This window comes from Octopus bimaculoides, chromosome 14, assembly GCF_046866305.1.
Source record: "Octopus bimaculoides isolate indiv1 chromosome 14, ASM4686630v1, whole genome shotgun sequence".
NCBI classification, from domain to species: Eukaryota; Metazoa; Mollusca; class Cephalopoda; order Octopoda; family Octopodidae; genus Octopus; species Octopus bimaculoides.
Genome location: NC_142941.1, coordinates 39,095,367 through 39,109,932, shown reverse-complemented (window position 1 = coordinate 39,109,932; position 14,566 = coordinate 39,095,367). Strand labels below are relative to the sequence as shown.

The following is a 14,566-nucleotide window of genomic DNA, read 5'->3' as shown; positions in this document are numbered from 1 at the left end:
CATTAATAGAAAATATTAATAATATAACAATATTTCATTTTATAGTAGAACATGCATCAATAATGTTTTATTAATTAGTTTCTGTTAGTTTTCAGATTTTAACTTACCGTAAATCAACCCAATTATTTGGTTTGTATCTAATCTCATTCTTTATGTTGATAAAATGTTAACCTCATAGCAATTTAAGCACAATACATAATAATTTGTAACAAAATACGGCAAACATTTTTAATCAACATTCTAATGTTTCTGAAAATCCATTTCTAGAATAGTAAATCTCAAGAACCTTATATTTATATTCTTTAATGCTATCCATTTACACTTTCCAAGGCTCCTAGATGAAATTTATAGAATATTTCACTGCAGGATTTTGTACAAGTTATATCTATTAGTAGTTGCCTTGTACTTGTGTTCTTTATGAAATTCTTCAATATTACTATTAATTCTGAGGAAATCTATTAAATCCAAAATGAAGTATGTCACTTTAATTTAACAAATGCAGAAGTTTGGTGACGCAAATCTTAAATATCCTTCTTTCTGCTCATTATCTCATTCTGCTTTTCTTCAGTGTTCTACTTCACACAAATAAGTTTATTGATAGCCATAGTTTCGTATTTTCTAAAAAACTTTTATTGGTGATTCCACTGGTGTTTTATTATGTTAATATATTTCAAAATATCTATTTTTATACTAATTAATTTTATTTTGGTTCCATCATATCTTTCTGAAAGTTATGTGCAATTTCTAACATAAAGTTACTAAAGTTAGGTTCCTTATACTTTTACACATTTATATTAGCATTATTTTGAAACAATATTTTCCATACTGAATTTATTGCCTGTCCACTTCATTCTAATCATTAGACATTTCTTCCTTATTCATTTAAGATGTACTAACACACATACACATGTATATGTAAGTGGGTGTGGGTTAAGTAAATCAGTCTCTGAGTCAGCCCATCATTAACTAAAAAAGTTGGAGGCTGTATTTCCGTTTCCTTGCATTGGAATAAAAGACAGCTTGTCATTGGCTACAACACACATTACATACTACACAGCCAACTTCATAGAACTACATAACACTATCACATACCAAACTGCTCAGAACTTCTGCTACTAATATAACTTTGTTACCAAAACACTGAAACAGCACAGCAACAACTATATAAATAACTGATACCTGTTGGTAAGTACTTATTAAAACTTATTCTGTTGTGTAATCTTTTATTTGTTTCTCAAATGGTTTATTTAATCACAAGTTCAGTCTATTGTTACATACAGGATGTAATAATAGAATAAGTTTACTTATTCTTTTCACAGATATTTGTACTTTGTCATGATTTCCATTCCTCAAATCTGGAATATAAATATTATTTAAAGACCATCTAGAATGGTAAATTTTAGGGAAAATATAATTTCACTTAATTTCAAAATTTGTAATTTTACTGTTCCAGTGAATCACTAAATTACTGAATGTATAATTGTGATTAAATTAGCTAATGTTTAATAGGAGAATGACACTAAGTATTAGGAATTAGAAGGTGAATGTGAGGAAGAAAATTATTTTTTCAGCTTAGTCTGTTGGGCATCAATTGTTTGACTTTTTTTTTTTAGGTCAGGATCAAAGGGCAACAACTCATTTAGTTAGCGTTTTTTTAGTATTTATCTTTTTCTTCCTTTTCATCAAATAGTGAATTACAGAATGTGATTCAGTAGTAACTGTGAATCTAAGAAACGAACCATATCAATGAAACAGAGACCCATTTTAAAATTCTGCCACTTAATAACTTTCGGAATAGAACGGTTCGGGAGTACTAATGTTGTAAGAGACTGAATTCCTTATAAGTATTAAGGGAGTGCCCTAGCATGGCTGCCGTTCATTGAGTGAAACCAGTGAAAGAGAAAAAGATCCAAATGGTGGTGTTTAACCGAATAGCATCTATGATCTCCATCATCCCATAAATAGTTTTTATTTGTATTAGAAAAACAAGTTGAAATGAGTTCAGTACATTTAGTAATAGATACTTGAGTAAAAGATTCTCTATTACTATCTTGGCACAACTAGTGTTGTGAAACTTATTAAGTATAACACTGGATTATATATATATATATATAAAGGAAACCCCATAGCATATTGAGATTTTAGCAAGTTACAACAGAAATTAAGCTTCTCTATCTACAGCAGATTGCTGAAAAGCTCAACTGGATATTCTTCAGACTACAAAACTTACTGCTTACCATAATGTATTTATGAATGGATTTCTGAAAAATACATTTCTCATTAATGAATCAGACTGATTGTGGATAAAGTATAGAAATATGATTTCAGTGGAAAAGCTAATTATATGTTACTTGACACCCAACAAACTTTTAATCTCTTGTTGTTTCTAATTGGATAGATCAATAATCAAAGGCAGTTCTAACCATAATAATCATATCTTTTTTTTTCTTGTGTCATGCTATACTCTGATATATATTATCCATTATGTCCTCTTTTTAAATATTATGTTAGTTTGAGGGAGATTTGGAAAAGGTTAATTAATTGTCTGTGTAGGCTTCATTTCTAAGTACACCTAGTGAGAATTTAAGATAAATTCACAGTTGTAGACCAGTCAAACATACGTTAATGTTTCCTTCATTTATTTGAAGTATAAACTAGGTTCTTGAAATGATGAAAATTTCAGAAATGTTTGTTTCAAAGAATAAGAGATGTAATATTTTTACACACTAAAGCATAAATATGTAGGAAGAAAATAGCATAAAATTCTATCAAATGCATATAGAGATAAAGAATGGAATGATAATGTAGATACTTTGGAATACCTTGTAATATATTGGTACAATTTTGTATCGCTACAAGTTTTCAGTGATGTGAATTTTCTAGATTACTTCGTTGTTAATGGATAAATGAATTTTTGTGTTTCATATGTTTACAGGTGATAACAGAAGAAATTATTCAAGAAGTGACTATTTCATAGGTTTCAACAACATCATACATATATTTCCTTGCAACAGAATTGTAGACTGTAACCATGTTATACATACTTCTCTTGTTGTTAATGGCTGAGAGTTGTTGGTGTGTGGATCATACCTACCATGTTAAAGAGAACAATGATATACACAGCTATATTGGAGATATTGTCACTGATACACACTTATTGGATACTGTACCATCTCTGGATGATAGCAGCAAACTGATGTTTAATGTACCTCAGGGAAGTACTGATGAAAGTGTTTTGTTATTTAATGTTACACAGGGAGGACACTTGTACACAGCTGCCATATTGGATGCAGAAATTCTGTGTCAATATAATGTGGAATGTTTCAGAATTTTGGAAATAACTGTTCAATATGGCTATTCTGTTATTAAGATATTAGAAATCAAAGTTATAATAGAAGATGTCAATGATAATTATCCCAAGTTTCCAAAAATGGACTTTCATTTAAAATTTGATGAAAATGATCTAATAGGAACGAAGTATATTATTCCTAATGCCATTGATGATGATGTCACTATCAAGAATTCCAGAATCACTTATGAGATTGAAAATTTAAATACTCCTTTTAAATTGTTTGTTTCTAAACAATTGGATGGATCTGATTTATTGCAACTAAATCTAGAAAATGTCTTAGATCGTGAGACAAAAAGCATTTATGAAATTCAGCTAATTGCCAGAGATAAAGAATCTCCACAGAAAAAAGGTGTGCTTCATATAAAGATATTAGTTAGAGATATAAATGACAATAAACCTTTGTTCTCTGAAAATATTTATAATGTCACTGTAAATGACACACACCAGTTAAACAAACCTATTGCAAAGCTGTCAGCTACAGATTTAGATGAAGGAGAAAATGGATTAATATCTTATTTTTTCAATGCCATCACATCAAAATATGCTGTACAGTTTTTCAGATTAGATGAAGTAACTGGATATTTGTTCTTAAAGAAAGAATTTCAGTTCGGATGGATATATAAATTGTTTGTTGAAGCCAGAGATAATGGCAACCCACCAATGTCATCAACTGCCATTGTTCTGGTAAATGGTGTCACTCATCATAATAATCCACCAAACATTGACTTCAGATTTTTCATTAAGTCAACTGGCAACACAGCTGTTATCTCAGAAGGAACTCAAATTCAAAGTTTTGTTGCGTCTGTCAAAGTTACTGATAATGACAGTGGAGTAAATGGACAAGTGAAGTGCCATTTACAAAATAGATACCTTCAGCTTATCTCAATTTCTGAAAAGAAATACAAAGTTATTGTCAAGAGTGAAATAGATAGAGAGAGTGAGAAGAGCTTTAATTTCACCATTAAATGTCAAGATAATGGTTTACCTCCATTGACAGTAGAGAAACAGTTTTCTATGATGGTCACTGACATAAATGATGTACAACCTCAGTTTAGTCAGGACATATTTAAGTTCCTCACCTATGAAAATGAACACAAAGACTTCCCTGTTGGATATGTCAATGCTACAGACCCAGATATTGGAGATGGAGGACAATTAACCTATTCTCTATTATCTAATGGAAAAGATATTCTACCATTTCAGATATCTGATGTGGGATTTATTTCCACAACTGAGTCACTAGACAGAGAAGAAAAGAACATGTATGAGTTTAAGGTTTTAGTAAAAGATAAAGGAACACCATCACTGGAGAACACAGCAAATGTTGTTGTTGAGGTTATGGATTTAAATGATAATGCTCCTTATTTCAGTTTCCCTAATGTTAACCCTTTCAGTCTTAATGTCCACTACCATCCCAACTCTGACCATGATATCACAGTTGTTAGGGCCTCTGACAGAGACAGTCAACACAATGCCTTCCTCACATATGAAATACTCAGAGGTAATGAAAAACACTTATTTCAAATGAACCATCACTCTGGTGTCTTATCTTTCTCTCGCTCACTTTACCAAAATGATGCTGGATTCCATGAACTGGAATTAGGTGTGAAAGACAGTGGTAGTCCAGTTCTGTCATCAACAACAACTTTGTCTTTGACTCTAACAGTCAGTAACAACACAAAGATATTTAAGACCCCTTCAAAGACAACAACAGAATCAAGTAATGGTCTCCAATTGAATGTGATGATTGTTATTGTTATAGCAGCTGTGATAGTATCAGTTGTTATAGTGATCTCTATATCAATCTGTATAGTTCATAGACTGAAGCAGACAGATAGCAACTATGATAGTAGTGTTGAAATGTACCACAAGGTTACACCTACATTAAACATCCAATCAAAATATATGTTTGATCCTACCTGTGTTCCGCCTGGAGTTCATTACACAATGTCCAGAAAACTGAAGCCATCTCAACAATCAAAGGTTGACATGGAAGATATTCACTGCAGAACCATACCAAATGAGAGGTGGAATGATTTTACTTTAAACAGACCTCAACAGGTAAATTGCTTATATTTTTTCAAATATCAAGGAAGAAACTATAGTTGTATGTCTCATTTGTTTTTGTGTTCTTGCATGAAATATAAATACTTTATACATATTTCAGAGCAATCATTTTAGTTCCATGTAAATACACCTTTGCAGGTGCCATGTAAGATTGCCTATAGAGGATCCACATAAAAGTTCCCATGTTGGGGGCCGTGATTGATGTTAGGATGGGCGTCCCTTCATAGACACTATGCAAAAATTGAGAGATGGAGCATGGACAGCTCTCAAGCAAGCTAACCCCTGTCATACTGTCCATCCAATGTGAGCATGGAGAGCTGATATTAAAAGATGATGATGACCACTCTCACTATTTTACATTTAAATCATTCTCCTTATCGTTCATCTATCTTTTCCAAATGTATTCTTGCATTCTTTTCAATTTTGGGTATTCCTAGAAAAACATCATGTGAATGCTGCATAAGAAATTAAGAAGTAACAAATCTTTATGGTTGGAGGAATATTATATACACAATATTTTAAGCAATTGTAAATTTATCTGTACAAATGCAGTAAGCATTTGACATGAATAAAATAGGTTTGCTATCTTAATTTGTAGAAAAGTTTTCCTATGTTACTGGGATGATATTCATGAACTATCATATAGTTTGGAACTTGACTGCTGTTTTCATATTGAATTATTTCCTCTACTTGTTATTATCCTCAGTTTACTAGGCTAACTAAATCACTTAATATATGTTTCTTGCTTACTAATGTAGGCTTCTTTGAATATTATAAACTCAAAAGTCATAGCAGTCGGAGGTGGTGATTTATATAGATATCCTGGAGATAGAGTAAATAAGATATACTGAAAATTGCTTCCAATATTCTTACTGATGTTTTGAGGTCAACTTTCTAGCAATTGATTTGTAGATTTCAGAAAGTTTAGATTTTAGAGTACAGAAAGATTAGAAATTAACATCCAAAATGAAGGTTCCTTAAAATTGTCTAAATTTTTGAAATGTATTTCTTCATTTGAATGTCCAGAACATCATGATGATCCATTGGATTTATATTTATAGATGTTTATTCCCCGAGAAGAAAGTATGTCTCCAGGTTACAGAGAACTAAACAATCCTGACCAATTCAGTGAGATGTCAACATTGTCATCTCACACTGATAGTGGTCATGGTTGGAGTGTCGGTAGTGCTGGACACTATGAGGAACTGCCAGGTAAGTTTAAAATACCAAGCATTTCTTCAGATATAAGAAACATTTAAATTATATATATTTCCTAATGAGATTGTAATACATATATTTAATTTAGTTTGTTCATTTTTCTTATGTTAGCATAAATCGGATGAGTAGAATATTATGGCAATGCTTTACACATAAAGGCTCTTTCTGTAACTAATCCATCCGTTGCTTTTCAAAGAATGGAGCTTTTATTCTACCAGTCTCCAAATAAAAAGGACTGATTTAACAACAAATTAATGAGTATTGTCCATCTGTAACACTTTCAGAAATGGGGGTTAAGATATTGATTGTATATAAAGTTCTATTAAAATTTATTCACATATATTCTTATTCCAAAATTCCTTCTCATGACTGCTCCATAATCAAGAATGTAAATGTTAATATGAGAAACATCTGTAATTAATTATATTCTTCATTATCAATAAATTATTAAGTTGTCGATTAGAAATTCAAAGTTTTGAGGAAACCTACACAGATGTAGAATAATTACATGCATGAAAGAAATTTTAAAAAGTCTAATTTTTCATTGCAAAATGAATTTATATAAAATCTCAAAATTTTTAGATCTGTGCCGTTATGAAAGTGACCATACATGGAATAGGAGAAATCAACTTCAAAATACACTCAACAGATCAAGGGGAGATAATAAATATGGATATCACCATCAACCTAACATCGATAACACTTCCTTCTCAAATGACCAAATACCTTTATCTATAACTGGGACTGCACAACATTCTACAGTACCAGTGAAAAGTCAGTTTACTTCAGACTGTAAACCATCTCTGCCAGCTGTACCCAAAATAACAACACTACCAAAGGTACCTTCATCACCCCAGGTACCTCCTCCTCCTCTATCTGCAACAAACGTCTAATGGCATAATTTCAAGAACATAACAAAACATTATCTTCTCAAGACAGGCAATACATTTTCAGTAAGGAATACATAACTAGAAAATATCAATAATATAACAATATTTCATCTTATAGTAGAACATGCACCAATAATGTTTCATTCATTAGTTTCTGTTAGTTTTCAGCTTCTATTTTTAGATTTTAATTTGCAGTAAGTCAACCCAATTATTTTGTTTATATTCATTCTCATTAACCTCGTAGCAATTTTAGCACAGTGCATAGTAACTTGTCACTAAATATGTCAAACGTTTTATTCAGCATTCTAACATTTCTGCAAATCCATTTCTGAAATAGTAAATCTCAAGAAGCTTATGCTAATTTTAATTATCCCAAACTCGTACATATTACTACCCTGTTAAAATATACTGTACATTTCAGATATTGTATTACAATAGTGGTTATGCGTTACTTAAATATCATTCTTCATGCTTAGTATCTCATTCTGCTTTTCTTCAATGTTGTACTTTACACAGTTCCACTAAACATTAATAAGTTTATTGATAGCCATAGTTTCGTATTTTATAAAAAGATTATCTCTGTCATTCCATTGGTGTCTTATATTAATATTTGCAAACATGTATTTTTTTTTAATACAAATTTATTTTACTTTGGTTTCATCTTGACTTTTTTAAAGCTATGTGCAATTTTTTTGATAAAGTTACTAAAGTTATACATATTTCCCATAATTTTACTCATATTATCATTATTTAGAAATTATATTTTCCATACTGAATTTATTGCCTGTCCTCTTCATTCTAATCATTAGACATTTCTTCCTTATTCAATTATGTACTAACACACATACACATATATATGTAAGTGTGTGTGGCTTAAGTAAATCAGTCTGTGAGTCAGCCCATCATTAACTGCAAGAACTGGAGGCTGTACTTCCGTTTCCTTGCATTAGAATAAAAGACAGCTTGTCATTGGCTACAACACACATTACATACTATACAACCAACTTCATAGAACACTATCACATACCAAACTGCTCAGAACTTCTACTGCTAATATAACTTTGTTGCCAGAACATTGAAATAGCACAGCAACAGCTACATAAACAACTGACAACTGTTGGTAAGTTCTTTTTAAAACTTATTCTGATGTGTAAACGTTTGTATGTTTTAAAATGTTTTATTTATTCACAAGTTCATTCTATTATTACATACAGGATGTAATAATAGAATAAGTTTACTTAATGTTAGACTTTTTCGCAGATATTTGTACCATGTCATGATATAAACGTATTTCTTAAAGACAATCTAGAATAGTAAATTTCAGGAAAGTTTCACTAAATTTTTGAAATTTGTAATTTTACTCTTGCTGCAAATTCTGGAATTACTGGCGGTTTGACTATGATTAGAATGGCTAATGTTTAATGGGAGAATGATGTTAAATATAACAGAGTGGTTAAATATTTGTAGTTAGAAGGGAGATGTGATGAAGAAAATTATGTTTTCAGCTTAGACTGTTAAGCAAATGTTTTGTTTTGATACTTTTTGTAGGTCATGAGCAAAGGGGAACAACTCATTTAGATAGGGTTCTGTTAGTATTTTCGGTTTCTCAGAAGCTTTTTTTTGCAGTTAAGCTAATCACAGAATGTAACTCAGTAACTATGAATCTGAAAAACGATCGATATCTGAAACAGAAACCAATAGTAAAAGTCTAGAATTAAAATTAATTTTGTAAAAGTGCAAACCCATTAGAAGTACCAAGGTGGTACCTTAGTATGGCCTCAGAACTATGACTTAAATGGATAAAAGATAGAAAGATCCAGGTCATGATGTTAAAGCAAATGGCATCCTTAATCCATCATACAGTGGTTAGTTTTAAAATGAAGCAAAAAAAAAAAAACAAGTTGAAATGAGTTGAGAAATGGAAGAACACACTATAAATAATTTTTAAAATTTCCATCTCAACAATAGTTTATGAACCATGTCTAAAAACTTATGAATTGTGTCTAAATGTAAAGGCTGCAACTTCATTGTAGTAGCTTGAGGCATATCCTTCTGGCCTACTATAAATATTCTTAGTAGTAGAATAATCAGAAAGATATTTTCGCAATATCCTGGCACAACTAGTGTTGTGAAACTTGTTAAGTATGGCATTAGTATAGAGTAAGAAAAATGGAAAATGAATCCCTATTGCATATGAGGTTTTTAGCATGTTAGAGCAAAAGTTATGATTTTTCTATCTACAACAAATTGCTGAAAAGCTCAACTGGATATCTTCAGACTACAAAAGTTACTGCTGACCATAATGTATCTATAAATGCATTTCTGGAAAATGCATTCATCATTAATTAATCAGACTAATTATGGATAATTTATAGAAATATGATTTCAGTGGAAAAGCTAATCATACGTTACATGAGTCACAGCTGCCTTTTATTTCCAAATTGTTTCTGATTGAACAGATCTATGATCAAAGGCAGTTCTAACCATAATAACCATATCTCTTTTTTTTTTTTTTTTTATGGAGTTTTCCGTTTCTTTGTGGACTTTGATATATATCATCCAATGTGTTCCCTTTTTAAATATTATGACAGTTTGTGAAAAAGCAGTTTCAACAAATATTTGTAAAGGGGGTCTTTGAGTGTCAGTGTAGATGCTATTTTTTATTTTACCTAATGAGAAAATTAAATGATTTAAGGGATGTAGACAAGTGAAATTTATGTATATATCTTTTCGATTGCTGAAGTGATAAATTAGGTTTCTAAAATGATGAAAATTTAAGATATTTTGCCAAATAAGAGATCAGACATGTGATGTAATATTTTTAGATATCAAAACATAACTTGTTTGTGTAGGAGGAAAATAGTATCATAAAATTCTAGGCCAGTTGACCTTATGTAAATATCTTTCCTTCATTTGTTTTAATGATAAAGTAGGTTCCTGAAACTACTGGTGGAAAGTGTTTATACTATATGTTGCTGGAAATGCATGCCAAGAGAAAGATTAGAATGATTTGTAGAGTCTTTGGCATAACTTGTAATTTGACTTGAAATTTTGGCACAAGGCCAGCAGGTTTGGTGGAAGGGGTAAATAAATTACATTGACCATACTGTTCAATGGCTGCTTTGTTTATAAGCACCAAAAGGATGAAAGTCAATGTTAACTATGGAAGAATTTGAATTTGGAATGTAAAGATGAACAAAATGCTGCCAATAATTTTGTCTAGTGTGCTAATGATTCTGCCACCTTGCCATAATTTATAATTTTACAAATTATATGAGTTTTCTTAATTACTACATCCTTTCTTATGCATAATAAGTTTACATGTTTTACAGGTTTACAGGAGAAAACAGAAGAATATATTGAAGAAGTCTCAATTTTTTGATAGATTCCGTCAACATTATACATTCATATCCTTGCAACAGAATTGAGGACTGAAGCCATGTTATTCATAGTTTTGTTGGTACTGTTGACAGCTGACAGTTGCTGGTGTGTGGATCATATCTACCATGTGAAAGAGAACATTGACATACACAGTTTTATTGGAAATATTGTCACTGATACACACTTACTGGATGATATACAGACTCAGGATGATAGCAACAAAGTTACATTTAATGTTATCCGGGGTGGTACTGATGGAAGTATTCAGTTATTCAATGTTACACCTGAAGGACACCTAATTACAACAGCCGTACTGGATGCAGAAATTCTGTGCCAATATAATGTGGAATGTTTTAGGATATTGGAAATAGCAGTTCAACATAGTCATTCTTTTATCAAGATATTAAAAATCAAAGTTATAATAGAAGACATCAATGACAATTATCCCTTCTTTCCAGTTAATGAATTTCACCTGCAACTCTATGAAAACGTATTGACAGGAACAAGAGAAATACTTCCAAATGCCATTGATAATGATGTCAGTATTCAGAACTCAAAAATCAAATATCAGCTAAGAGATTTACATATTCCGTTCAAATTGTTCATTTTGAAGAGATCAGATGAATCTAGTGTATTACAGATAATTCTAGAAAGTAACTTAGATCGTGAGACTAAAAGCATTTATAATCTTCAATTGATTGCCACAGATGGGGGATCTCCACCAAAAGAAGGTATACTGGATATAAAAATATTAGTGGAGGATAAAAATGATAATTCCCCTGTATTTTCCCAAAATATCTACAATGTGACAATAAATGACACACATCAGATACACAAACCTGTTCTGAGGTTGTTGGCTACTGATTTAGATGAAGGGGTAAATGGAAAAATTTCATACATTTTTAGTGCTAAAACCCCAAATAAAATCAAACAGTGTTTTAAATTATATAAGACAACAGGAGAAATGTTTATAACGAATGAATTTCAATTTGGAAAAATGTATAGAATAACTGTTGAAGCCAGAGATAGTGGTAATACACCTATGTCCTCAACAGCCATTGTTCAGGTAAATGGTGTCACTCATCGTAATAATCCACCAAACATTGATGTCAAATTTCTCTTAAAGTCAACTGAAAACACAGTTCTCATTTCAGAGGCAATTCAAATTCACAGCTTTGTTGCTTTTGTCGAAATTATTGACAATGACAATGGAGAAAATGGACAAGTGAAGTGTCGTTTACAAAATAGATATCTTCAGCTAATCTCAGAGTCTGAAAAGAAATACAAAGTTGTTGTCAAGAGTGAAATAGATAGAGAGAGTGAGAAGAGATTTAATTTCACCATTAAATGTCAAGATAATGGTTTACCTCCATTGAAAGTAGAGAGACAATTTTCAATGTTGGTTACTGACATAAACGATGTACAACCTCAGTTTAGTCAAGACATATATAAGTTCCTCACCTATGAAAATGAACACAAAGACTTCCCTGTGGGATATGTTGATGCTACAGACCCAGATATTGGAGATGGAGGACAATTAACCTATTCTTTGTTATCCAATGGTAAATATATTCTACCATTTCAGATATCTGATGTGGGATTTATTTCCACAGCTAAGTCACTAGACAGGGAAGAAAAGAACATGTTTGAGTTTAAGGTTTTAGTAAAAGATAAAGGAACACCATCACTGGAGAACACAGCAAATGTTGTTGTTGAGGTTATGGATTTAAATGATAATGCTCCCTATTTCAGTTTCCCTAATGTTAACCCTTTCAGTCTTAATGTCCACTACCATCCACGCTCTGACCATGATATCACAGTTGTTAGGGCCTCTGACAGAGACAGTCAACACAATGCCTTCCTCACATATGAAATACTCAGAGGTAATGAGAAACACTTATTTCAAATGAACCATCACTCTGGTGTCTTATCTTTCTCTCGCTCACTTTACCAAAACGATGCCGGATTCTATGAACTGGAATTAGGTGTGAAAGACAGTGGCAGTCCAGTTCTGTCATCAACAACAACTTTGTCTTTGACTCTAACAGTTAGTAACAACACATCAAAGATATTTAAGACCCCTTCAAAGACAACAACAGAATCAAGTAATGGTCTCCAATTGAATGTGATGATTGTTATTGTTATAGCAGCTGTGATAGTATCAGTTGTTATAGTGATCTCTATATCAATCTGTATAGTTCATAGACTGAAGCAGACAGATAGCAACTATGATAGTAGTGTTGATATGTACCACAAGGTTACACCTACATTAAACATCCAATCAAAATATATATTTGATCCTACTTGTGTTCCTCCTGGAATTCACTACACAATGGAGAGAAATGTGAAGAAATCTCAACTACCAAAGGTAGACAGAGAAGATATTCACTGCAGGAATATGTCAGCTGATAGATGGAATGATCTGACCTTTAAAAGACCTCAACAGGTGAGTTGCTTATATTTATTTGGAAAATCAAAGAAAAAGAGTTGTTCTTGCATGTTTTATCTATTTATATGTTCCTGCATGAAGTATAACTGCTTTGTATATATATATTTCAGAGAAATCATCTTAAGAAAATATTTAAAAATTGTTTTCTTTATATACAAATCACACTATTTTACATTTAAATTGTTCCCCCTATTGTACCTGTATCTTCTCTGCATCTATTTTCTGACTCTTTTCAGTTCATTTTTTGTAGCAAAGCGCCATATGAGTGCTGCAAATGAAATTGAGAAGCAACAAATATTTATTGACTTTCACAATCTTTATGGTTGGAGAAATATTATATTTACACTATTTGAAATAATTGTTAATCTCTACTAGTATTATTATATAAACACAAGTGCAGTAAACAATAGATGTAAATAAAACATGTTTGCTATTTTTATCTGTAAATAATTTTTTGTATTTTGGTTGTATAATATTGGTGAACTATCAAATACAATTTGATAGTTCTTACAGAACTCAGATGCAGTTTTCATATTGAATTACATACTCTGTTCATTATTGTTCCTGTGCTCAGTTTACTTGGCTAACTGGCACTATCATGCTATTAGCTGTCAGAAGTGAAAGTGCTCACTGCTAGTGAAGTATCTGTCTGTCTACCTGCATGCCTGTTGCTGGCCTGTCGATTCTTTGGCTACTGACAGCTAATACCATGACTGGCCGGAGCGAGCTATATGTCTATCTATCTATCTATATCTATCTATTACTCGAAAGTTTGCGCTAGCTAGTCGTGAGTAGAAAACACAAATTTAATATAAAAACATATTTCCTGAAATTGCAAATTATTTAAAATATAAAAATATAATTTTCAACAGAGAGAATTTATCAAAATAGAAAACAAATGAAGTTTGAAGTTTAAAAATAATAGGATCGACCACTCACGACTAGCTAGCGCGGACGCGCGAACTTTCGAGTGATAGATAGATAGATAGAGACAGACAGACATATAGCTCGCTCCGGCCAGTCATGATATTAGCTGTCAGTAGCCAAAGAATCAACAGGCATGCAGGCAGACAGGCAGACAGACAGATACTTCACTAGCAGTGAGCACTTTCACTTCTGGCAGCTAATAGCATGATAGTGCCGGCTAACTAAATCACTTAATATATATATATCTTTCTTACTATTGTAAGCTTGTCTAAATTTTACAAA

General features: G+C 31.6%; 2 protein-coding genes across 3 annotated transcripts in view; both read left to right on the top strand.

Annotated features, from left to right (window-relative positions):
- The window catches only part of LOC106867098 (protocadherin Fat 4), a 42,022-nt gene that overhangs the window by 19,969 nt on the left and 7,487 nt on the right, over positions 1 to 14,566 (top strand). The window contains exon 7 of the mRNA XM_089362092.1: positions 10,913 to 13,354. Coding sequence (XP_089218218.1) covers positions 10,913 to 13,354 — 2,442 coding nt within the window. The remainder of the gene's footprint in view (positions 1 to 10,912; positions 13,355 to 14,566) is intronic.
- Positions 3 to 10,990, top strand: LOC149132693 (protocadherin beta-13-like). 2 transcript variants are annotated; one of them, XR_016244367.1, is made up of 5 exons: positions 675 to 1,185; positions 2,936 to 5,413; positions 6,481 to 6,631; positions 7,220 to 8,647; positions 10,860 to 10,990. XR_016244367.1 is itself a non-coding variant. In XM_089363261.1 (4 exons), the coding sequence occupies exons 2-4, from the start codon at positions 3,032 to 3,034 to the stop codon at positions 7,528 to 7,530; spliced, it is 2,844 nt and encodes a 947-aa protein (XP_089219387.1). In that variant the 5' UTR covers positions 3 to 1,185; positions 2,936 to 3,031; the 3' UTR covers positions 7,531 to 8,648. The 2 variants fall into 2 exon arrangements, 1 of the variants encoding a protein (XP_089219387.1); XM_089363261.1 differs by lacking the exon at positions 10,860 to 10,990 and having other exon boundaries at positions 3 to 1,185; positions 7,220 to 8,648.